Source organism: Ixodes scapularis, unplaced genomic scaffold (genome assembly GCF_016920785.2).
Source record: "Ixodes scapularis isolate PalLabHiFi unplaced genomic scaffold, ASM1692078v2 PGA_scaffold2__306_contigs__length_199485367, whole genome shotgun sequence".
NCBI classification, from domain to species: Eukaryota; Metazoa; Arthropoda; class Arachnida; order Ixodida; family Ixodidae; genus Ixodes; species Ixodes scapularis.
This window is the reverse complement of record NW_024609857.1, coordinates 196098368-196124661: the sequence shown is the minus strand read 5'-3', so window position 1 is coordinate 196124661 and position 26294 is coordinate 196098368. Positions and strand designations below refer to the sequence as shown.

Genomic DNA, 26294 nt, shown 5'->3' with positions numbered 1-26294 from the left:
CGGGGCAGTTGGCAATATCTTTTTGCTAGGGCTTTCGGCTTTTGTTATTGTGCTCTGAAGAAACGGAAATAAACAGCGCGCGAAAAATACACAAGGACGAAAGGAAGGTGCGAACGACACAAGTGCTGACGTTCACGCTTGTGTTCGCGCTGTTCAGCGCTTGTGTCGTTCGCACCTTCCTTTCGTCCTTGAGTATTTTTTGCGCGCTTTTTTTTTCCGTTACCATGAACCAACTTGCCTACATAACGACACTAGTTCTGAATAAATTTGTATGGCGTTTTTTCTTTTTGTTTTCAAACTTGTTTTCTGCAACTTATCTCGAGATTTTTAGGCATTATCCTCGCGGAATACGAACGAGCAACGAAACAACGACGTCAATCTTCCGTTTGAGAATTCGAGTCAACCTGAAGTCATTGAAAAAAATTGTGATAAGTGCAGATGCGTAATGAGCAACGCAAGTGCCTTTCAGGATGCTACCCACCCGTTGGGGAATCCTGACCTCTTCAAACAGCACTGCCAACATTGTCGCACCTGCTACCGAAAAGAAACGAAAAAACGCGGTTTTTTATTATAAGTTGACTAAACTTAATAGATGATTGCGTTTTGTTACCTCGCTGCAAATGGGACGAAATACCGTTATCGTTACTTTTCACAATGTTATACCTGCATTCTTTTTGCATTACTTGGTTTTTTTTTTTTTCAATTCAGCTTAAAACTTTATTTTCCGGAGGTACTTTGTACGGTCTCCCATACAGAAGGTTACTAGAAAGCACCTTGGCAGGGGTCTAGGAACCTCTTACGTGGGCTGCAGTAAGAAAAATATTTGTAACATCCTGAAAACTATACAATCGAAAAATGCAAAAAAAAAAAAAAGCCACTGTAAGATTTTAAGCGGGTCTCCACTCAAAATTTAGAGGTAATCATGTAAGACTAGGAGATGGACACTCTTAGATCAACAATATGTCAAGACAAAGTATTTTACAATAACCTTTTTAATGAACAAAAAGTACTTTGGTACGTAATATTATTTTGCGGCGATTTATATAAGACACAGTTGGAAACTGACAATGAATCGCTTCTCCAAAGTGATTTTTGATTATTACTCCGTAACCTTCATGCACTAGCTTGAACTCTGGGAGGTTGGCGAGCTGCGAGATGGAAACGGCAACGCCATGGATAGATTTTACTCATGGTGCAAGGTTCTGGTTTCAGCAAAACCATCACCAAGGCGACAGAGTGTCCCTTGTTCTGATATTCCTCCCTTTACACGCTTGAGTCTTCAAAGGGGCTCATATGTCAGCAAAGCTCCCACGATAAAAAGTTTAACGGATATCTATTTATCTGTGTGATTTGGAAATCCCATTTCATGGTCAACAGGTTCGAATCTAATTAGAAGCATGTTTCAGAATTGCTCCTAACTGAGAGTGAGTCTCGCAACATAAATATTGCGCCAGATTTTTGTTTTATTTTCGAGGAGCATTTATTTTGTAACATACGTATGTCTCCTATCCGAGAACTTGAAGGGAATTTTTTTGTCTGGAGTTGAGCATCTCTTTAAGGGGGGGGCCTGCTTCCTGGGAGAAGGGAGCAGTATTTCCATCCCACTATCTGGGCACAACTCTGGGAAGCCGAGGGTTCTACGACATCAAAAGGGACCCTTTGAATCTTGAAGAAACCCACAACACCCACCAGTTCGGTGGACGGGCCGGTGTCTTAGCTTCAGGAGGCAAAGAGCGCATCTGCCAACCCCGTGCCTCCTATTGACTAGGCTAGATGGCGCAAGCTACTACCCGACACACAGGGTTTATTCGTGTCCCATCCAGGAGGAGCCCGGGGGAGGAGAAGGGAGGCCTCTGGACCTGGCGGCTCCCCCAATTCCGTCGCGGCCACGCTCGGTCAGCCTCACGGCGCCGGACCAGAAGGTAGTCTATCGGAGCGACTCTCTTGGGCTCGGTCGTCATAGGATTCGGTTGCGATAGTCGCTCCGTGCGAGGGAGGGACGTCCACACCCTCGATGGCGGACATTTAACGAGGGGGCCCGTGGGCCTTGCACCGGTCAGTTCTTACGTTCACAACGTGGAAACTGATATAAATCCTACTACTGGTTGGGGCTCAGCTAGTTGGATCCTATTCTTGGCTGGTGCCAGCTGAATTGTGCAGCTGAATTGAACGGCTGAACAGTAAATATCCCGCGTTAATTACTGTTCAGCTGGCACCACCCGAGGAAGGAAATAAATCCATACAGGGATGAGCTGGTTGTTTATTAAGCATCACGGGTGGAGCCAGCTGAACAGGGAAGGAAGGAGAAACAGAAAAGACAAGCAACCGTTGGACTACTGACTATTTTAATACATTGTCCTCCTCTTCTACTAGTTCTTATGCAGATCCCTTTGCTTCTGCTTTTTTCTTGCCTGAATCGTGTTGCCCCCTTCCTCCTACGGATTTCCTTCCTCGTTCAGCTGGCTCCAATTGTGATGAAATATATCGAGAAATAATTGCGAGGGGATCGAAGAACTAATTGCTATCCGCCATTGTTGCGCAAAGTTGACGCTGCCCGATAAAATAGTTTCACGACCAGCATTAGTTTGTCGAAACTTAAACTGGTTTACGAACCACCAGATGGCAGTTAATTTGAAAAAGAATCTAGGTTGCGTCATCCAAAAGCCGGTTGTGTAAGGCCTTTAAAACGAAGGTGGTTTTGGGTCTTTTGGGTTAGATTTTGTATTGTCAAGATTCATGTGTAGTTGGAAGTGTGTCTTGCATGTTTTTGCTGCTCAACTAGCCCTTTTCTTAAAATATTTCCCGGATATAAAATTGGGTTAAAGGTTCGTAGCATATCACCGGGCTCCGCTGATCCTGCGTGGTATAGAGTATCTTGAGTGTGAAACTGTTCTCCCGATGTGTCACCAACCCCTAAAACGCAGCATCGCACAAAACAGCGTGGTGATCAGCTCCAGGAGAAACCTAACACGCCCACGAGCGTGGTATTTCCTCCCAAGAGGCAGACCAAACGTTGTCTGCCGGGCAGGCTGCCACTGAATGGGTCCAGGTGCAGGGTGCCCACCCTGCACTCGAGTGGCGAGGTGTGCCTCTCGGGAAGGAAGGCACTCGTGAGATGCCCTCCTGGGGCCCACGGCATTGCCCATTTGTCCTGGCTGCAGCCTGGAAATGCAGCTCTGGCCACCTTCCATATCGGGCTCTGTTGGAACATGCTGGACTTACTTCGATGGACCCCGCTATGCCACGGCAGATCTGAGCAACTGCGACGCAACCAGAATGCCAAAAAATATTAGATGCCAGATGTTTCTTTTTTATTCTACGGATAATGTTGGTTTGCTCGCTTCCCTACGACTCCCGTTGAGGGACGTCTGGAATTTTATTCTTCTCTCTCACTATATCTCCCAAATGATGCATTCTTTGGTTTCCTCCAAAATCCGCATCACACGTTGTCCGATGGTTTGTTGCGGCCTTTACTTATTTTATTTATTTATTTCATATACCCTCGGGGCCAAAGGCAATAGACAGGGGAGTGGGTACAATGTATAAAGTTAAAAAATGCGGTGGTTATTAGTACAGTAAATTGACTCTTATTTATACCATGTTAGCTATGGCGTTCTTGAACTGCTGGGGATCTTTGATTGTTGCTGTCGGGGCGGGAAGGCCATTCCACTCCACTGATGTGCGAGGAAAGAATGACTGAAAAAAAGCGTTAGTTGTACACGACGGAATCCCGACTTTATGAACGTGATCTAATCTAGATGAGATGTATTGCGGGGGTAAAATATGCTGGGCGCGCAAGGAGGGATGAAGAAACAGTTTGTGAAAGAGACGAGAGGTTTTGCGGCGGGATGTTAGGGATGGCGGATCAAGGTTAGATTTCATTGTACTGATGCTTGCAGTTCTATTGTAGTTACACAATATGAAACAAACAGAATTATTTTGAACCATTTCAAGTGAGCGTATCAAGTTTTCGTGGCTTGGATCCCAAACTGAAACGGAATATTCGAGTTTAGAGCGACCTTGTAGAGTAGTAGTTTTAGGGGTGCTTTTGCAAAGTTACGTCGAAGATAACCCAACATGCGGTTAGCGTTATTACTAACGTACGAGGTGTGAACGCTCCAAGTTAGGTTACATGAAATGTGCACACCCAGGTATTTATAAGAAGATAGAGGCACACTAGTAAGAGAGTAGACGGGGGAGGTAATAGTTTTTCTAGAGACACGCATAAGTTTACATTTGTTAAGGTTTAGTTCCATGCATTATGTTTTGCGCCATACAGATATGGCGTTAAGATCAGATTGAAGAGTGGTTATATCGTTATCACATAAAATTTCCCGGAAAACTACCCAGTCATCTGCAAACAAGTGAATATGGGAAGAAACACAAGAAGAGAGGTCATGAATGCCGATAGGAAAAAGGAGAGGGCCAAGCGCCTTGGGGCACGCCGGGGTGGACGCCACTTGGGGGAGATGTGAGGCTGTGAGCTGAAACGAACTGAGAACAGTTAATGAGAAAGTATTCGAGCCAAGTAAGAAGTTTGGGATAGAGATTAAGCTGACTTAATTTAAGAAGTAAAAGCTTATGACACACCTTATCAAATGCTTTCGAAAAGTCTAAAAATATGCAGTCGGCAAGTGACGATCGGTCAAGAATGGCGTTTAGTTTATGAGTGAAAGATACCAATTGAGTTTCGCACGAATAAGTTTTACGGAAGCCGTGTTGTGAAGGTGTGAAAAATGAGTTTGATTCAAAAAAGTTAGCGAGGTTCGTAAACAGAACAAAAATTATACGCGGGATGCTTGTGAGCGAAATGGGTCGATAATTAAGGGGAGAATTTTTGTTACCTGATTTGTGGAGTGGAGCAACCTTGCCCACCTCCCACTCAGCAGGGAGGTAACCATCGTCAGGGGACTGTTGGAAAACTGTTGATAAAATGATAGAAGAATAAACACTGGTACTTTTTAAAAATTTTGGGTCAATTAAATTCCAACCAGGGGCAGAAGATTGTTTGAGTAATCTAATTATGCTTTCAACACCACTGGGATCAATAATAACAGGAAACATTGCAAGGTAATCACATGAGTTCATATTAGGCAATGGGACGTCTGTAGTTACGGAAAAATTGCGTGAAAATATATCATTAAGAACGATGGCACATTGATTAGAGGGAATGACATTACCATAACTGTTGACGAGGGTGATATCGTTATTATCTTTTGGGTTAATAACACGCCTAAACTTTTTTGTGGTAGTTGTTAGCATGACTGGCAAAGTATTTTGAAGATACTCTGCTTTAGCTTCTCTTATCGCTGTTACGTATTCCTCGGAAGCAAGCTGATATGCGGCCCAGCGCGCATCGTTTGAAGAAAGTTTAGCTGACCTGAACAGTCGTTTTTTTTTTGTTAGATAGACGTTTCATGCGAACGTTAAACCACGGTGCGTTACTGTTAGAGATAACAGTGCGAGTAGGGATGTACTTATTCGTTAGAGCATTAACCTTGGTTACAAACATATCCCAGTTATTTTGTACGCTACGTTTATCAAAATCCTTCAAAAAAATATCAAGAAACACGGATAATTCAGTATTTATGGCTTCAAAGTTCGCATTCCTGTAGTTTTGAATAGTTTTCACTTTTTTAATGGTTTTAGGTCGCGACAGGTTTGTGTGTAGTGATAGCAGGGAATGATCGCTCAGGCCGCGTAAATAACTGATGTCAGATACAAGATCGGGCTGAGGTGTTAGTATGAGATCTAGGACATTTGCGACAGATGAGGTCGTTCTGGTAGGTTGTTTAACGAGTTGTGTGAATGAAAAGACAGAGCACATTTCTAAAAATTCATTAGCTAAGGTGGAAAAGGGGGCCATACTGGGTGTCTCGCCATCCCATGTTATATTTGGAATATTGAAATCACCAAACAAAAATCAAGGTAACGTGGGATAGCGAGTTCTGACAAGGTTGGTTACATCGTGTAGATCATTTACAAAACTAGACGAAATAGTGGGGGGGCGATAGCAAACACCGATGACAATTCTTTGGTGGCCCACTTCCATGATAGCCCACACAATCTCTAAGTCACTGGGGACATATGTACACTGAGATGGAAATTCTTTATATATCGCCAAAAGAACACCGCCTCCCTGACGGGTTATGTGGTCACAGCGATAAACAGAAAAACGATGTGCGTCTTGGAAAATTTCATGATCACGGAACTGAGAGTGCAGCCAGGTTTCAGTTAGAACTATTACGTCAGCACTACAGCTACAGTGGACTCCCATTAAACGAAACTCGCTTAAACGGAAAATTCGGATAAACGGAACTCTAAAGGTTGTTTCGGTTGGTTTCCTATGTATTTAATGATAAATTCTTCGGGTAATCGGAACCCCCCTTTTTGCTTACTTCGGTTAAACGGGACCGAAACCGAAACTACCCATGGCGACCACGGACATCGGAAATAGCTACAGCAGTCTCACAACCATGGAGTACGCAATAGCCAAGACTGAGGACACTTTAAAGGGAAAGGGGTTGTGTTAGAACAAAATTTATACAAATATTATTACAAAAAAAAAAAAAAGTTGTTAGGCTAGGTGATGCGAGGTGCCGCTCGTTACAAAGGGTACGGTACAGCCATTCATCCATCCATCCAAGCCATTATATTAAGGCAATCCAATCCAGTCTTTCTACCGCCATTAGGGTTAGCGCCTCGTCTGTTGCGCGTCACGTTTACCATCGAGTACACAAACCAGCGTCCGCTTGCCGTGTTGTGATGGAAGCGGTAAAAAAGCGGCCGCACCAAGCGATCTCGCTTGCTACGAAAATGAAAATCCTTCAAGAGCTGGATCGTGGTGACCTCTCGAAGACGGAGATCGCAAGGAAGTTCGATATCCCGAAGTCTACACTCTCAAGGATATCAAAGGACAAAGAAAAGATTCAAGACGCTGTAAAGCGCGGAAGCTTTGCCACCGACCGAAGGAGGATGCGAAAGACGCCTTTTGAGGAAATAGAGAACGTCCTTTTTCTCTGTTTTAAGCGCGCGCGAAGTGCTAATTTCCCGATCAGCGGCCCCATCCTCGAAGAAAAGGCTGGAGAGATTGCGTCTCAGTTGGGAATAGATAACTTCAAAATGAGCGACGGTTGGCTCAGCCGTTTTAAAAAGCGCCACGGCCTAGTCTTTAAGACTATTTCTGGGGAAGGTGCAGCAGTCAACAGAAACCTTTGTACCTCCAAGGCATGCACACCTACTTCGTCAAAAAGCGATTACAAAATGCAAAACAAACTACCATTACCTCTTTTTTCTAGTCAGCTACATTAGCTGGACATCATGCTTGTGAAATAAAGTCATATTTCACTCATTTTATGTGCTTTGCTTTAATAAAACTTCTGATAAATGGAACAAATTTTTCTGTCCCTTCGAGTTCCGTTTAAGAGGAGTCCACTGTATCTACTGCAGAAGTTAAGGAATCACGCTTGTTAATAACGCTCCGAATGTTAGAAAAAAGTACCGAAACATTAGATAAAATTCGTCCACTGCCCCTCGCGTTTTCTTGTCTCAGACCACGTGTCGAAAGACTGGGCTGTTGGTTATCAGGGGTATGATCTGACGCAAGTCGTATCACGCTTTCAGTTGCAGTGTCATACGTGTACTGCCTCCTATTTATGACAAGTTTGTTATAGCGAAGCTGAAACGGTGGTGCTTCTGGCTGATTTTTAGCAAACTCAATTAGTTTTTTTCGAACGTAACGCGTAGCAGGAGAGAAATCCTCGCTAACATTGATGTTCTTTTTTTTCAATTTGAAGCGTGCGGAAAGTATGCTGTCTTTTATTTTGTAGCTTGAAAATTTAACTATGAGGGGGCGACATTTATTTGCCGAGTAGAACCCTAAACGATGAGCACGCTCAATTGCACCGCCCGAAAGGGTGTCAACAGTTTCCGCAAGAAATTTCCGCAATTGTTCCTCCGATTGTTGCCATGATTCACGAGAATCAGGAATTCCGTAAAATATAAGGTTGTCGCGCCGTGACCTGTCCTTCAGTTCGTCTAGCCGCGACTGTAAACAGTCATGCTGGGTGGTCAAGACTTTCACGGAACCCAACACACCGGCCAAATCTTGATCTAAACTGTCAAGTTTTTTTGTCTTTTCTTCTAAGGTATCCAACCTTTGCTGGATGTGACCGATTTTAGTTTCTATGTTTTTCTGACCAGCCTTTATTGACTTTACGTCGGCGACCAATTCAGCCTGACTTTTTGCCGAATGAATAGAGCGGGCCTGAAGGTCTTTCAGAAGGTTAAAAATAACAGACATCTGCTCGGAGGGCTCATCAAGTAGAGATTCAACCTCAAGAGCAGCCTCCGAACGAGTAAGAGGGCCCAGATTCGTCTCGACGTCGCCGGAGCGCAACGACAATAACAACATTGAAAAACAATCACAAGCAATATCACTCAGCTCTCCTGGGCTCGGGAGCAAAAGAAGGCAGCGATTGTCGCATTTTTTAGCGTAGAGTGAAAATTGTTTACACACCTGCGAAATGCAGAAACTCGGCATGAGAGCCATGTCGTCGTCACTGCTCTCGAACCCACTGGAGTAGTGTTCGCGTGGCATGCTGTTTAAGTAGGGGACGGGAACCGATGTCGCTGTTGCTGACGCCGTTGTGCCGAAGGTTGGGAGTATCCGAGACGGCCGATCCAAGGTGATGCTGCTGAAGAGGCACACGTGGCTGCTGATCTCAGACGATGACATCAGCGGAACCGAGATCCCGGTCGAAGCAGAAGCCGAGGGTAAAAACCAGAGCAGGAAAAACGCCAGGATTTCCTGCGAAATGCAGAAACGCGGCATGAGAGCCATGTCGTCGTCACTGCTCCCGAGCCCACTTCGATGACGCTTTCTCGAGGGGTATCAAATGCGAAAACCTCTTAGTCCGGCTCGGCATCGACCGTGTCTGGAGGCAGGCCCAATCGGGCAGCACGTCCAAAACTCTGCCAAGGGGTAGGGCTTTGGTATGGGGCGGGTGGCTGCAGCGTCTTGGGCGTCTTTCCAGCTGAGCCTGGCCGAGCAGCAGACGGGGAGGGCCCACCGGAGAGAGCGGTCGGACGGGTCCAGCCACGCCTTCTACAGCTCTCCGACGGCGAGGCCGGGCAGCGAGCACCACAACAGCCTCCTGAGGGAGCACAGGGAGGAGGCCTGCCCTCCCCCACTGCCTCCCCGGGGTAACCCTCCATTCCTGTCCAGACTAGCATGTGATGTATGCTAGCGACCATTAGGAGTTCCATTGCATGCTGCTCCTCTACCGTTGCATCAAAGCGAGCAAGTGCCCACCGCTTGCTCCTTCTCCGCTCTCTAACCCAAGGAGTGCCTGTCCTCCGTCATTACTCCAAACCTCTAACTGGCTGCTTGCTCGGCATTCTTATTTTGTAGTGTTTTGTTGTTTTGTTTTCGAACCTTGAATATGACAGGCCCCTTGTGTAATGCCTCTCTGAAGAGGCCCTTAAAAGGGGACACTGCCCAGAAAAAAAAAAATCTGCAAAAAATATTGATTTTGAAAAAACCACATAGTATTTACATCCACCAACATCTAGAGAGTATTGCCAGAAATTTTCATTAGTTTACACTGCAGAGTTAATTTTTTATAAATTATTTTCTCTCCACCGAAGCTAAAAAAAAGGTAGGGTTTGGAGCACTTTGAATGCATTTTTCTCCATTCCACTTTTCGGTATAAATTTCCTTTTAGTCAGTCTATCGTTTGATAGTGGCAATGCAGGGAAGGTTCGTTCTTCACTTTTCCTGACTGAAATTTAATAACAAGTGCTGCTATAGAATTTTTTGTCACTTTACAGATGTCTTTTATAAAAAATGTTGACATTGTGTCGAAGACAGAGAAGACCAAAAAGTTGACCAATTTTGCAGCAGAGAAAATTGATAGAAATAAATGACTTTTTAAAAAAAACTTTTCATAGCTGCACCTTCTAGGCATTCTGCTACATATCTAGCAAATAAAAATCTTGAATATTGTGATAGTTTTCCGACGATAGATTAACTAAACAATGTAGGCGTGTTGCTGATAGAAGCTGCTCTAATTTCCTTCTCACTTAACCAACAGACCTGAAATTTGGTTATTCACCCTCTAGAATGACCGCCAGCCTACCCTGTAAATTTCATTAATTTTAAGACTAGGGTTCAAAAGTTGCACCCCCCCAGGGCCCCCTTAAGGTCATAAATATTAAATTAAATTTTCCGCTAGTCTCTCCACCCAATGATGGCGCACTTGCCCTTATACCCTTTACGTCGTATCATTTAAAAAACATAGGAAAACAAACTCTTTTTTAAACAGCCTGGATGAGAAAAGGGTGTTAAATTTACAACCAAAAAAGCTTCTTTTTAGAGCTACCGTATTTACTCGCAGAATGAACGCACTTTTTTTTCCGAAAAATCGATGCAAAGTTGGGGGGGGGGGGGGGCGTTCATTACGCGAAGTAAAATTTTTGCGTCCGTATTTACTCGCATAATGAACGGACCTTTTATCCTGAAAAATCGAAGTAACTTCTTATCTCTTCGCGCTCGGCGCCCGACCCCCTAACCAAACTAAGCTGTGCAATAAAAAAAAATAAAACTGTTTTCTTTTTCTCTTAGTTCCTTGGTTGTTTTTTGTTTTTTTGTTTTTTTGGTCGCCTTTCGCAAGCTGTTTTGTTTGCTTAGGCGTTGCTTAGGGGAGGGCTCTCCGCTTATCTTCCTTATCTCCTTGCGCGCGGCGCGCGACGCTCGACCCCCGGTAACGAAACTGCGCTGTGCAAAAAAAAAAAGAAGAAAAAAAAGCTCTTTTTTTTGTTTTGTTTTTTTAGATGCGTGGTTTTTTTTTCTTTCTTTTTCTTTTTTGCCGCCTTTCGCAAGCTGTTTTGTTTGCTTAGAGGGCTTCTCCGCTCCTCTCTCTTACCTCTTCGCGCGCGGCGCGCGACCCCGTAACCAAACTGCGCTGTGCAAAAAAAAAAAAGAAGAAAAAAAAGCTCCTTTGTTTTTGTTTTCTCTTAGTTACGTCTTTTTTTTTTTGTTTTTTTTTTTCTTTTTGCCGCTTTTTGCGAGCTGTTTCGTTCGTTTAGAGCGCTTCTCCGCTTCTCTTTCTTACCTCCTTGCGCGCGGCGGCGCGCGAACCCAAAATCCAGACTGCACTGTGCAAAAAAAAAGAAAAGAAAGCTCCTCTTCATGTTTTTTTTGTTTTTTTTTCTCGCTTCCGTTGGACCTTTGCGAATTTTCTTAACGCCTTTTGCAAGGCGTTTTGTTCGCCCACGCTGCCCATGCATTCGCGACCTCGCTGCACCAGGATAGAAAAGTGCGTTCATTTCGCGGGCGTGGGGGGAGGGGGTCAAAATTTTGACGTCCGAGTTGGGGGTGCGTTTATTACGCGAGTGAAAAAAAAGTCGAAATTTTGAGAGCCAACTTGAGGGGTGCGTTCTTTACGCGAGTGCGTTCATTGTGCGAGTAAATACGATATATAGTAGGCTTGAAAAAAAATTTGTAGCTGATGCTCGTGGGAGCCGCCACTAGTCACACGGGAGGTCTGTGCACCACTGCGCTGTGCTTCTGCTGCCGCAAGTTGCGCCCGAGCCGTTCTGCGCAACCGCTCAGGTCCCCAGAACTCCCACGTCGCCGCCGCACACTGAAGGTGGCGCACCGCCGGCTGAACGCGTTCCTCGACACCGGAAGGGAACACTCTAGCGTGCCGCCTCCGTCAATTTCTGACCGGTGCACGGGGTCTATTACATGGTGCTTGCATATTAATCTTTGTTTCCTCTGTTGCAGTTAAAGCAAAGATTAAGAAGTAACTTTTAGGGCCCGTAGGAAGCTCCCGAAAGAGTACCAGATGACTATAGTTACATGACCATAGCAGCCACTTTTCCGTGGGCAACAACTACAAATTAGTTCCGCGCCATAAATAAATACAGCTCCTAAAAAAATGTTTTTTTTTTGTTTGAAAGTAATTTTTTTTAGACTTTATTTAAGGGGATCAATTAAAGGTTCGCAGTTTGAACACAGTTTTTTTTTCTCCACGGCAATGACCCAGTTTTCCAGAAGGCAATATTGTGAGTAAAAAATGTGCGAGCTTATTTATTTGAAGAGCTGGGAGGCAAACCGTGCATTTTATGCGCTGCAATAGTACGAGGATTTTGTTAGCCAGAGACATTATTTGTGTTGACGTGGCCATTCTCTCCGGCGACCGCAGTGGTGGACAGGGGCTCGTCGCTGCTCGATCCCGACCCGGTGGACTTTGCGAGACCTGCCCTGCCCAGCCGTTCGGGGAGGAAGGCAAGCCCCACACTTGGTTCTTGCCCCTGACTCGTGACGGCGTTCAAGCCCGGGTTTAAGTCGACTCCCGTGGGGGCACCTCTCCGCTAGTAAAAAAAGAGGCTGCAGTTTTCTGCCTCCAATTGGGAGTTTAAACGGGGGGACGACGGGCTCATTGCAATGACGCCTTATCCAAAGAATAGTGAACAAGAATGACTCGTGGCAGAAGCAGCCAACTTGGGGTGGCCTAGGGAATTGCAGGGAGGCAAAGCGTATTCGTGAAAAGGTAAATAGGGAAGTAACTTATGATCTGTGTTGCAATTCCATGAAGCAAAAAACAGCCAAAAATGCAGCCACTCAATTTTTTTTTTTTTTTTTTTTGTTTAAGCAGATTTACATTTAGAGTTCTGTCTTCCTGGAAGGTCAGTGGACGAGTTGTTGGAAAAAGAGCTTTTTGTCGTAGCTGGCAAGCTGTGAAACTTGTAAGCGGACTCTTAGTAGCTTGCTTCTTTCTTCGTATCAATGTGCTAAGAAAAGCGGTGTGCAAAAAAAAAAAAAAACAGAAAATAGTACTAAGGCAAGTCTAATTAGCTTGTACAATGGGCAAAACAAACAAAACATTACCCTTTTGGGCAAAGAATAAATGTTGGTTGGAAAGGTCTCGTTAAAGCTTTTGCAGGGCTTGACTGACCGCCCCCTTGACCACTGTGGCACGAAGGATCCGCGTGGCGCCTTTCTGCCACGTGCTCGATCTTCTCGTGAGTCAACGAAGCGGGAGTCGGGCTGATGTCTGGGTTTATGGAGGCCCCACTGAGTTGAAAGCAAAGCGAGAAGAGACAGTGCTAGGCCACACCTCAACTCTTTGCAGAGACATTTTAAGGTAAGGTGAGAGTGACGAGGTCTGTAAACTCGGCTACCAAGAAAAATCAATAAAAAAAAAAAAAAAACTATTGTGGGAGAGCACCACTTTTGGCCCCACCTTCGATGGTATATGTATGTGCTACTAATGACGCACCTTAAAAATTTGGAAATCAAATAACCCTCAACCAAACAAGAATGAATGGGGACAGACAATGCCTCAAAACTCGGCTACTGCATATATTCAATTGCCTTCTTGATATGCCCGCAAACTCGTAGCCGCCAGACCTCTGTCACAGAACACTCTGCTTTCAAGAAACTTGAGAGAAAAAAGATAGCTCGCATACGCAAAATATTACAACAAAACTCTGACCATTCAACTACATTAGGTTTTTTTTACTACGTAAAGAATTCACAAACCCTCGAGGTACCTTTCATTTATGCATCCAGCACTGACCAATCACAGCAGGTGGCAATGTCCCGTCCCTTTGTCCCGCCGTGTAGATTGGGGCCCCAGTAAAGCAGGAAGAAAGAGTTTGGGTGGTCCCTGCTGGGCCTTTCTTATGGTGAATTCGCCTGGTGTTTTCTGCACGCTCTCGAGTGCTCCTTCCAAAGCGTGCAAGATTAAAGGTGGAAAGGAAGCGCCGTCACGAGCTCGGACAGTTTTTTCCCAGGGCGCTCGTCTATCTCGGAGAGCTCTTTGGCGCCCCTTTTTTTACCGTCAAAATTTGGAGCAGCGCAGACAGCGGTGGTCTGGTGGTTTTGCTGGGATTGGTGACGGCAGTGGTGCATAGCGTGCGGCGAGGCAGCAGCGAAATTTGGTTCCACAATGTGCCTGTGCATTCAATGGTACGACGATTACATTGGAATGGATGACATTCGGTCGCAGCAGGGACAGGAAAAATCGGCGTGGGAAATATCTCCCGTTTTTACCTCTCACGAGATAAGTAATCTTACGGTGGTGGACCAGCTGAGCCTAACCGACGAAGCAACAGCTCGCAGCTGCTTTACCAGTTTTGTGGAGGTTCTGAAGAATGTTCGGCGGGGGTAAAAATGTGTTTGGAGATTCACATTGTGAAGGAATGGCTGACCATAAGTCAGTGTGGTTTGTTTCACATTGGGATTCGTGTGCTGCTGCCATGGGCGACGCTTGTACGGTATTTGGCCGAGAGAAGAGTTGAGATTATCACCATTAGACACTTGCCCGCTCTGTCATTGTCACGACTGCTATTGTATCACATTCACCGTCCAATACACATTCAGTTGACGTCTTTTTGAGAACGCCGACATTCGTTTCGTTCCCCGCAGATTACAGTTATGCTCGTGCTGCTAATTGTTCTTTTTTTTTTAACCCGCCACCACAGAGAACAATCTAACCCGTCAGAGCCAATCTTTCATCGTGTTGCGCGTGTAAATATCCTCCATCGTATGTTGTAGGAATATGTTTTTAATGCAGAATATGTTTTACGGTTTCAGGAGAAAATTGCAATGAATGAGCGTCATAGCGAGTACAGTCAACTCCCGATAATTTGAAGTCGCTTAATTGGAATTGTCAGTTAATTGGAAGTGAGGGTCCCTTCAGTTCTGCATACAATTCTTTGGGAAAAATGCTCGGTAATTGGAAGCGAAAAGTCTAAAATATTGGATAATTACAAGTTGATTTTCAAACGGAAGCCTCGAAACAACCGTAATATTTGATAAATTTGCAAGTTTTGAAGAGCAAAAACAGCTTTGTGTACCGCGCTGGTATTGTCGGCAAAGCAGCCGACCAGAGCGCCACAGCTCATGAAGCGGCAAGATTAGACAGTCAAGACTGGCGCAAGCCGTACCTTGGAACAATGGCATCATTTCTTTTGGTCTCTTTTCGCGTCTTTTCTCAAGTTGGTTCGAGAGTGCGCTGGTCTTGTTCCACCTCGGGTTCCACGTGCCACATTTCGGCTGCAGTCGCGGCAATCCAACGCAGGAAGCAGAGACAAGTGAGCTTGATGACAATGGTCTTGCAGCAGCTCTCAGCGACGTCCGTTTCGAAGGGTACGTTGCCGTGGACAGCGCAGTGGAAGCAAGCGGAGTGCTGACGGACGTTGAAATCATTGAGAGTGTTCGGCTACGCGAAGCTAGCGATGAAAGTGAAATCGACGATGGTGTTGAAACTGAGCCGCAACCGCCGGCTGCTGATGTAGCTGCGGCCAGCCCTCGCGCAGCAGTTTTTTGCAGCAGGGAGCAATGCTGAAGGAGCACCCGGGCACACCTACAGTCTGTAGAACTTACTTTCCGCAGCAAGATTCTGCAAAAAGATGCAGATGGCAATCAAATTTTCTTTTTTTTCATTGTTTTTAAATTAGGTAATAAAAATTACTCTTTTTGTTCCTTGTGGTTAATTGGAAGTTTGTTTAATTCAAAGTTTTTCGTGGTCCCCGTGAACTTCATATTAACGGGAGTCGACTGTATCATGAGCAAGTGACACACTAGGAGTGTCACAGACAGTTATACTGCCGCGCACGCAGGTGGCCAAGGGTAGGCAGCGCGCTCGTGGCCTAACGGCTATCACGCCTGCCTTCCGCGCAGAAAGCCAGGGTTCGATTCCTGGCCACAAAGACGCATTTTTCTTGATTCTAATGCAATTTTCTGGTACATTCGAGAAACATGTTGCTGATTCGAGGTTAGAATGTTCGACACGCCGAACCATCTACGCCGATGTTTCCAGAAGCCCATGCGTGTAGAAAAGGGGCTCCGTGTGGCAAGCCGGAGTCAGTTTCGCCCCAGCGTTTGACTCTGCTTCACGTTGACTTCGACGCCCGCGACGCTCTGCTTTCTTTTCCATTCTTTTAGTTTTAGAGCACAGCTCTTAGGGGCCCGTTCCCGACTTGAGCGGCGTCGCCGTCGGCGTCGCCATTGCCGTCAGCGTAACCAAGGTCACTTGACCCCCAAGGTCACCCCAAGGTCACGTGACCCCTCCTAAAGGTCACGTGACACCCAAGGTGACGTGACTCCCCAAGGTCACGTGACCCCTCCCCTAGAGTCACGTGACCCCCAAGGTCACGTGGCTCCCCAAGTCACGTGACCCCCGATGACGTCATCAGTGATGTCACTGATGACGTCATCGGCATCCGCATCGTCAGCGTCATCATCACTGACGACGTCATCAGTGGCGTCACGTATGACGTCACCGGCATCGTCATCGTCATCATCACTGATGACGTCACCGGCATCCGCATCGTCATTGTCATCATCACTGATGACGTCATCAGTGACGTCACTGATGACGTCACCGGCATCCGCATCGTCATCGTCATCACTGATGACATCACCGGCATCCGCATCGTCATTGTCATCATCACTGATGACGTCATCAGTGACGTCACTGATGACGTCACCGGCATCCGCATCGTCATCATCACCATCCGCATCGTCATCGTCATCATCGCTGATGACGTCATCAGTGACGTCACTGATGACGTCACCGGCATCCGCATCGTCATCATCACTGATGACGTCACCGGTATCCGCATCGTCATCGTTACTGATGACGTCATCGGCATCGTCATCGTCACGTGACCCCCACCCAAGGTCACTTGACCCCCCCAGTACCCTTCCCTCCTCCTCCTCAAGAGCTGCGCTCTAATTCGGCGTTACAGGGAGTTGTAAACGGCTTTCACTTTTTTTGGGGGCACAAGTTTGCCCCATTAAACGTTTAGTTTCTTCAGTTATTACCACCTCATCAATTGTCACTCGTGACAATATGTAAACTATGAGCCACAGCGGCTTGAACCCGGGTCGGTGTGGTGCCAGTCGGACATGCTATAGTCCCTGCACTATACAGCTTGTATTGCGGGGATTTTATTTCGATGGTAGCGTGCCGGCTTGAATGGGTAGTTAATAAAAACAAAATATATAAAGTTAAACATAAAATAAACGAACATACAAATTAAAATTAAAAATTAACGCAAAATAATAAAATTTTAATAAATAAGGGGCAAATATAAATAAAATTATAAATAAAAAAATATTAAAATAAAAATTGAAAAGCAAAAAATAAAAAACATGAAATAATAAAATTAATGAAAATAAATAGAAGCTAGATAAAAAAATGAAAAACTTAGCCCAAACCGCCTGTGGAGTGTGACCTGTGTGGGACGCATTCTGAGTTCCTAATCTTTGTGAGCATCACCGGGTGCACATTTATGTTTACCCATTACGAGTGGTGGAAAGTCCGTCACTGTTCCGAGTACGTCGGAGCGCTCCGAGCCCAAGAGTTGCGGTCTGGCAGCCAGGAAGGCCAAAGGACAGAAGCGAGCACCCCAATTCAGTCCAGGTGGCTTGCTGGACGCTTGGGGTTACAAGGGCTAGCTGAACGATGCAGCATTGCTTTGTCAAGTTTGACACACTGCAGGGTCTCTCTTTCCTGTTGGGAGCTTGAGAATTGCTCACCTCTTCAGTCCAAAGCCTGGCTAATCTTTTGTCGCAGTTTTTTGAAGCGTGTGATGTTTTTTAACGGAACCCCCCAAACCTTTTTCTGTCTGTGCATTTTCTGCTAAATGTATCGGGGAAATCACGCAACCTTCCTATACACAGTGGGACGTCGCATGAGCTACGCATAAATGCAGTTTCTCCCCTAGCGGGAAAATTCCCGTCTTGCGACCTAAACCCCCACTCAGTTTCCCCCGCCTAATTTACCGGGAAAACTGTCATCATGTGGCCGTCTACACCAATCTAGTTTTCCGGATAAATATAGCGGGGAAATTGACGTCACGTGACTTAAGCACCAAATCCATTTTCCCGGTAAATGTAGCGGGAGACATCGACATTGCGTGACCTGATGGCACGTAGCCTATACGACAATTCAGTTTCCCCGCTAAGTTTAGCGGGGGAGTATACGTCATGTGACCGACCAATTCAAGTAAATAGGGCGCCCAGAAAGACGGAGAGACTAACAGAGACCGAGTCTTTTTGTGCGCTGTATTTCCCTCAACTAGTTGTAAACCAAGTCGCCCGCACGGCCACTGTAGTTCCCATCAATTCCCTTTCCCTCCTAGGGTGCCCTCTGCCTCCCCCTCTTGACCTCAATCTTGAACAATACGCCCCCTTCTTGGTCCTGGGACACACCAAATCAGTTTCCCCGCTAAGTTTAGCGGGGGAGTATACGTCATGTGACTGACCAATTCAAGTAAATAGGGCGCCCAGAAAGACGGAGAGAATAACAGAGACCGAGTCTTTTTGTGCGCTGTATTTCCCTCAACTAGTTGTAAACCAAGTTGCCCGCACGGCCACTGTAGTTCCCATCAATTCCCTTTCCCTCCTAGGGTTCCCTCTGCCTCCCCCTCTTGACCTCAATCTTGAACAATACGCCCCCTTCTTGGTCCTGGGACACACCAAATCAGTTTCCCCGCTAAGTTTAGCGGGGGAGTATACGTCATGTGACTGACCAATTCAAGTAAATAGGGCGCCCAGAAAGACGGAGAGAATAACAGAGACCGAGTCTTTTTGTGCGCTGTATTTCCCTCAATTAGTTGTAAACCAAGTCGCCCGCACGGCCACTGTAGTTCCCATCAATTCCCTTTCCCTCCTAGGGTGCCCTCTGCCTCCCCCTCTTGACCTCAATCTTGAACAATACGCCCCCTTCTTGGTCCTGGGACACACCAAATCAGTTTCCCCGCTAAGTTTAGCGGGGGAGTATACGTCATGTGACTGACCAATTCAAGTAAATAGGGCGCCCAGAAAGACGGAGAGAATAACAGAGACCGAGTCTTTTTGTGCGCTGTATTTCCCTCAACTAGTTGTAAACCAAGTCGCCCGCACGGCCACTGTAGCTCCCATCAATTCCCTTTCTCTCCCTCCGGGGGTGTCCTCTGCCTCTCCCTCTTGACCTCAATCTTGAACAATACGCCCCCTCCTTGGTCCTGGGACACACCAAATCAGTTTTCCCGCTAAGTTTAGCGGGGGAGTATACGTCATGTGACCGACCAATTCAAGTAAATAGGGCGCCCAGAAAGACGGAGAGACTAACAGAGACCGAGTCTTTTTGTGCGCTGTATTTCCCTCAACTAGTTGTAAACCAAGTCGCCCGCACGGCCACTGTAGTTCCCATCAATTCCCTTTCTCTCCCTCCTAGGGTGCCCTCTGCCTCCCCCTCTTGACCTCAGTCTTGAACAATACGCCCCCTTCTTGGTCCTGGGACACACCAAATCAGTTTCCCCGCTAAGTTTAGCGGGGGAGTATACGTCATGTGACCGACCAATTCAAGTAAATAGGGCGCCCAGAAAGACGGAGAGAATAACAGAGACCGAGTTTTTTTGTGCGCTGTATTTCCCTCAACTAGTTGTAAACCAAGTCGCCCGCACGGCCACTGTAGTTCCCATCAATTCCCTTTCTCTCCCTCCTAGGGTGTCCTCTGCCTCCTCCTCTTGACCTCAATCTTGAACAATACGCCCCCTTCTTGGTCCTGGGACACACCAAATCAGTTTCCCCGCTAAGTTTAGCGGGGGAGTATACGTCATGTGACCAACCAATTCAAGTAAATAGGGCGCCCAGAAAGACGGAGAGAATAACAGAGACCGAGTCTTTTTGTGCGCTGTATTTCCCTGAACTAGTTGTAAACCAAGTCGCCCGCACGGCCACTGTAGTTCCCATCAATTCCCTTTCTCTCCCTCCTAGGGTGCCCTCTGCCTCCCCCTCTTGACCTCAATCTTGAAGAATACGCCCCCTTCTTGGTCCTGGGACACACCAAATCAGTTTCCCCGCAAAGTTTAGCGGGGGAGTATAGACCTTTTCATTTCAGTAGTTGCCTGACCGGCGGGTAGAGGGCGCTGGCGCACTCGCCGCCATTAGGTTGCTTCAATTTGGTCGGTTTCGGTTTCAACGTGCACGCGATTGTGATGCTGTTTCATGTTACTTTCGATTAATTTTGCGATATGAATTTCTTTCCAGTAGCACGCAGCGAATGAAACAATAATATTGAGCCACTTGGCAAACCACGAAGTGGTTTCGAGCCTAAATTGCGATCTTTTTTTACGAACACTATATGCGTCTGATTCCGTCCATCGTTAATTTCGGTCAGATTCGGCGGTGAAACAACTGTGCTGATGCACAGGGAGGAGCACCATTGTCCACATCCGTACCCGGGGACACTAATTTTAAGAAAAGAAAAAGAGCAGGACAAGCTCCGCCTGCAGCTCGCGCTCAAGTCAGATATCGAACTGATCATCTTATATTGCAACAGACTATATTGCATGAGTGCTTAGCGAAAAAGCTGGTCGACAACATGATTAACAATCTGCTGAATCACCAAGAACAGATGAACTGAGAAGTTTACTGTTCGATGTTTGGTTTCCGTACACCAACCTTTTCTAACTTCGAGACTCGAAACGTCTTTTATAATGACTAGAAAAGTTTCATATAACCACGTAGACAATATAAAAAAAGTGATATTGTCTCGGCCTGTTTTATTTAAAGAAATTAAGCGCTCGAGACATATATTGATAGACCAGCCTAGGCTGACTGGAAAATTTCTTTAACTAAAGTACTCATTTACAGCATTTCAAGATATTGGCCTTATGAAATAAACTTTTTGTTATATGACCATTTGTTTACGACGTTCTCAAGGTATGAGAATCGTAAGATAAGTGAATGCCAGACTTCAAATAATGTCTGATATTCATCTTCCGTAAAATTTGCCGAATGAAATTGAAGAGCGCAAAAGAAATGATCTCCGATAAGCTTGGCTCAAGTTGAATGCCAGGCGCCACTCAATGGACCTGTGTAGAAAGCTGTTCACTGATTTGAAGCGATGCGCTTTGCACATTTTGACGTCGCCAGCTGCTGAAAGTAAATCCCTATTCGCCGTCGACAACCGGCTGCACTCGGGTGATTTTCATGCAAAACGATGCTTTTCGGCGTAGCACTTTGTGAATCATAGGCACTATCAAGCTGTCTGTGACAGTTTCTTACACGGGAAGTTCAAATATTTGTGTTGAAATAAATTATTCAAACTGCATGGTTATATTAAAAAAAGATGACTCAAGCAACTGAAAGACTATGAACATGGGACCAAGCACGATATACAATTCCGTGGAATTCCTAAATAAACCGATAAAGCGAATGCTTACATCACACACGCGATTAAGAACCTAAAACAGATATAGGTGTGATATTGCAAACAAACAAGTAGCCTAATGATAAGGTACCAATATTTCTAGCATAAAAAATAATTCAAAGTAAATGTCTGTTCCCGCGTCTTGTCCACAAGTTCCCTAGTGTAATCAAAAGAAACTATTTTCGATCTGTTGTAACTACAAAACACCATGTTTTGAGGGAAAACACGTGGCTAATTACGCTGAGTGTTTTCATTTCCTTCCTTGACGCCAATGCGCACTCATATATATATAATAACATTGGGCTTCCTATTGCAAATGGTCGGCCCTTATTAGTAACCAAACCTCAGTTCTCATAAGTTATTGGTATTTAAACCCTCGAGGCTTTCTTCAAGTTATATATATATGTATTCAATGTGCGCAAGTGCTAACGCTGACTCCTGTTCCTATAAAACCTTTTCACACGTATCCCGCACGCCGACGGTATAAAGAAATATTCAAAACGTGTAACAAAATCAACTACAGAAGTTGCGCGCATAATGATGCAATGCAATTGCATGGTACCTATAAGCATCGGAAGACACTTTACGGAGTAAGGCAACTTGCAAGAGATGCGGTGAATCGCGACGAAAAACAGGAATTCAACACATCCGCCAAGGCGCGGACGGGAGAGCGGAGCAACAAGTTGAAGCAACCTAATGGCGGCCCCATCACGTGATTCCAAGATGGCAGCGCCCATGCGGCGGAGGGTGAAAAGGTCTATACGTCATGTGACCGACCAATTCAAGTAAATAGGGCGCCCAGAAAGACGGAGAGAATAACAGAGACCGAGTCTTTTTGTGCGCTGTATTTCCCTCAACTAGTTGTAAACCAAGTCGCCCGCACAACCACTGTAGTTCCCATCAATTCCCTTTCTCTCCCTCCTAGGGTGTCCTCTGCCTCCCCCTCTTGACCTCAATCTTGAACAATACGCCCCCTTCTTGGTCCTGGGACACACCAAATCAGTTTCCCCGCTAAGTTTAGCGGGGGAGTATACGTCATGTGACCAACCAATTCAAGTAAATAGGGCGCCCAGAAAGACGGAGAGAATAACAGAGACCGAGTCTTTTTGTGCGCTGTATTTCCCTCAACTAGTTGTAAACCAAGTCGCCCGCACGGCCACTGTAGTTCCCATCAATTCCCTTTCTCTCCCTCCTAGGGTGCCCTCTGCCTCCCCCTCTTGACCTCAATCTTGAACAATACGCCCCCTTCTTGGTCCTGGGACACACCAAATCAGTTTCCCCGCTAAGTTTAGCGGGGGAGTATACGTCATGTGACCAACCAATTCAAGTAAATAGGGCGCCCAGAAAGACGGAGAGAATAACAGAGACCGAGTCTTATTGTGCGCTGTATTTCCCTCAACTAGTTGTAAACCAAGTCGCCCGCACGGCCACTGTAGTTCCCATCAATTCCCTTTCTCTCCCTCCTAGGGTGCCCTCTGCCTCCCCCTCTTGACCTCAATCTTGAACAATACGCCCCCTTCTTGGTCCTGGGACACACCAAATCAGTTTCCCCGCTAAGTTTAGCGGGGGAGTATACGTCATGTGACCGACCAATTCAAGTAAATAGGGCGCCCAGAAAGACGGAGAGAATAACAGAGACCGAGTCTTTTTGTGCGCTGTATTTCCCTCAACTAGTTGTAAACCAAGTCGCCCGCACGGCCACTGTAGTTCCCATCAATTCCCTTTCTCATCCTCCTAGGGTGCCCTCTGCCTCCCCCTCTTGTCCTCAATCTTGAACAATACGCCCCCTTCTTGGTCCTGGGACACACCAAATCAGTTTCCCCGCTAAGTTTAGCGGGGGAGTATACGTCATGTGACCAACCAATTCAAGTAAATAGGGCGCCCAGAAAGACGGAGAGAATAACAGAGACCGAGTCTTATTGTGCGCTGTATTTCCCTCAACTAGTTGTAAACCAAGTCGCCCGCACGGCCACTGTAGTTCCCATCAATTCCCTTTCTCTCCCTCCTAGGGTGCCCTCTGCCTCCCCCTCTTGACCTCAATCTTGAACAATACGCCCCCTTCTTGGTCCTGGGACACACCAAATCAGTTTCCCCGCTAAGTTTAGCGGGGGAGTATACGTCATGTGACCGACCAATTCAAGTAAATAGGGCGCCCAGAAAGACGGAGAGAATAACAGAGACCGAGTTTTTTTGTGCGCTGTATTTCCCTCAACTAGTTGTAAACCAAGTCGCCCGCACAGCCACTGTAGTTCCCATCAATTCCCTTTCTTTCCCTCCTAGGGTGTCCTCTGCCTCCTCCTCTTGACCTCAATCTTGAACAATACGCCCCCTTCTTGGTCCTGGGACACACCAAATCAGTTTCCCCGCTAAGTTTAGCGGGGGAGTATACGTCATGTGACCAACCAATTCAAGTAAATAGGGCGCCCAGAAAGACGGAGAGAATAACAGAGACCGAGTCTTTTTGTGCGCTGTATTTCCCTCAACTAGTTGTAAACCAAGTCGCCCGCACGGCCACTGTAGTTCCCATCAATTCCCTTTCTCTCCCTCCTAGGGTGCCCTCTGCCTCCCCCTCTTGACCTCAATCTTGAAGAATACGCCCCCTTCTTGGTCCTGGGACACACCAAATCAGTTTCCCCGCAAAGTTTAGCGGGGGAGTATACGTCATGTGACCGACCAATTCAAGTAAATAGGGCGCCCAGAAAGACGGAGAGAATAACAGAGACCGAGTCTTTTTGTGCGCTGTATTTCCCTCAACTAGTTGTAAACCAAGTCGCCCGCACAGCCACTGTAGTTCCCATCAATTCCCTTTCTCTCCCTCCTAGGGTGTCCTCTGCCTCCCCCTCTTGACCTCAATCTTGAACAATACGCCCCCTTCTTGGTCCTGGGACACACCAAATCAGTTTCCCCGCTAAGTTTAGCGGGGGAGTATACGTCATGTGACCAACCAATTCAAGTAAATAGGGCGCCCAGAAAGACGGAGAGAATAACAGAGACCGAGTCTTTTTGTGCGCTGTATTTCCCTCAACTAGTTGTAAACCAAGTCGCCCGCACGGCCACTGTAGTTCCCATCAATTCCCTTTCTCATCCTCCTAGGGTGCCCTCTGCCTCCCCCTCTTGTCCTCAATCTTGAACAATACGCCCCCTTCTTGGTCCTGGGACACACCAAATCAGTTTCCCCGCTAAGTTTAGCGGGGGAGTATACGTCATGTGACCAACCAATTCAAGTAAATAGGGCGCCCAGAAAGACGGAGAGAATAACAGAGACCGAGTCTTATTGTGCGCTGTATTTCCCTCAACTAGTTGTAAACCAAGTCGCCCGCACGGCCACTGTAGTTCCCATCAATTCCCTTTCTCTCCCTCCTAGGGTGCCCTCTGCCTCCCCCTCTTGACCTCAATCTTGAACAATACGCCCCCTTCTTGGTCCTGGGACACACCAAATCAGTTTCCCCGCTAAGTTTAGCGGGGGAGTATACGTCATGTGACCGACCAATTCAAGTAAATAGGGCGCCCAGAAAGATGGAGAGAATAACAGAGACCGAGTTTTTTTGTGCGCTGTATTTCCCTCAACTAGTTGTAAACCAAGTCGCCCGCACAGCCACTGTAGTTCCCATCAATTCCCTTTCTCTCCCTCCTAGGGTGTCCTCTGCCTCCTCCTCTTGACCTCAATCTTGAACAATACGCCCCCTTCTTGGTCCTGGGACACACCAAATCAATTTCCCCGCTAAGTTTAGCGGGGGAGTATACGTCATGTGACCAACCAATTCAAGTAAATAGGGCGCCCAGAAAGACGGAGAGAATAACAGAGACCGAGTCTTTTTGTGCGCTGTATTTCCCTCAACTAGTTGTAAACCAAGTCGCCCGCACGGCCACTGTAGTTCCCATCAATTCCCTTTCTCTCCCTCCTAGGGTGCCCTCTGCCTCCCCCTCTTGACCTCAATCTTGAAGAATACGCCCCCTTCTTGGTCCTGGGACACACCAAATCAGTTTCCCCGCAAAGTTTAGCGGGGGAGTATACGTCATGTGACCGACCAATTCAAGTAAATAGGGCGCCCAGAAAGACGGAGAGAATAACAGAGACCGAGTCTTTTTGTGCGCTGTATTTCCCTCAACTAGTTGTAAACCAAGTCGCCCGCACAGCCACTGTAGTTCCCATCAATTCCCTTTCTCTCCCTCCTAGGGTGTCCTCTGCCTCCCCCTCTTGACCTCAATCTTGAACAATACGCCCCCTTCTTGGTCCTGGGACACACCAAATCAGTTTCCCCGCTAAGTTTAGCGGGGGAGTATACGTCATGTGACCAACCAATTCAAGTAAATAGGTCGCCCAGAAAGACGGAGAGAATAACAGAGACCGAGTCTTTTTGTGCGCTGTATTTCCCTCAACTAGTTGTAAACCAAGTCGCCCGCACGGCCACTGTAGTTCCCATCAATTCCCTTTCTCTCCCTCCTAGGGTGTCCTCTGCCTCCCCCTCTTGACCTCAATCTTGAACAATACGCCCCCTTCTTGGTCCTGGGACACACCAAATCAGTTTCCCCGCTAAGTTTAGCGGGGGAGTATACGTCATGTGACCAACCAATTCAAGTAAATAGGGCGCCCAGAAAGACGGAGAGAATAACAGAGACCGAGTCTTATTGTGCGCTGTATTTCCCTCAACTAGTTGTAAACCAAGTCGCCCGCACGGCCACTGTAGTTCCCATCAATTCCCTTTCTCTCCCTCCTAGGGTGCCCTCTGCCTCCCCCTCTTGACCTCAATCTTGAACAATACGCCCCCTTCTTGGTCCTGGGACACACCAAATCAGTTTCCCCGCTAAGTTTAGCGGGGGAGTATACGTCATGTGACCGACCAATTCAAGTAAATAGGGCGCCCAGAAAGACGGAGAGAATAACAGAGACCGAGTCTTTTTGTGCGCTGTGTTTCCCTCAACTAGTTGTAAACCAAGTCGCCCGCACGACCACTGTAGTTCCCATCAATTCCCTTTCTCTCCCTCCTAGGGTGTCCTCTGCCTCCCCCTCTTGACCTCAATCTTGAACAATACGCCCCCTCCTTGGTCCTGGGACACACCAAATCAGTTTCCCCG

The 26294-nt window shown here is 46.6% G+C and overlaps 1 protein-coding gene across 2 annotated transcripts in view; it reads left to right on the top strand.

Annotated features, from left to right (window-relative positions):
• Positions 1–26294, top strand: part of LOC8037800 (dedicator of cytokinesis protein 3) — a 285268-nt gene that overhangs the window by 243199 nt on the left and 15775 nt on the right. For both annotated transcript variants that reach the window (XM_040208926.2, XM_040208927.1), the window contains 3 exons: positions 1824–1922; positions 9036–9204; positions 12210–12292. In XM_040208926.2, the coding sequence (XP_040064860.1) occupies positions 1824–1922; positions 9036–9204; positions 12210–12292 (351 nt within the window). The remainder of the gene's footprint in view (positions 1–1823; positions 1923–9035; positions 9205–12209; positions 12293–26294) is intronic.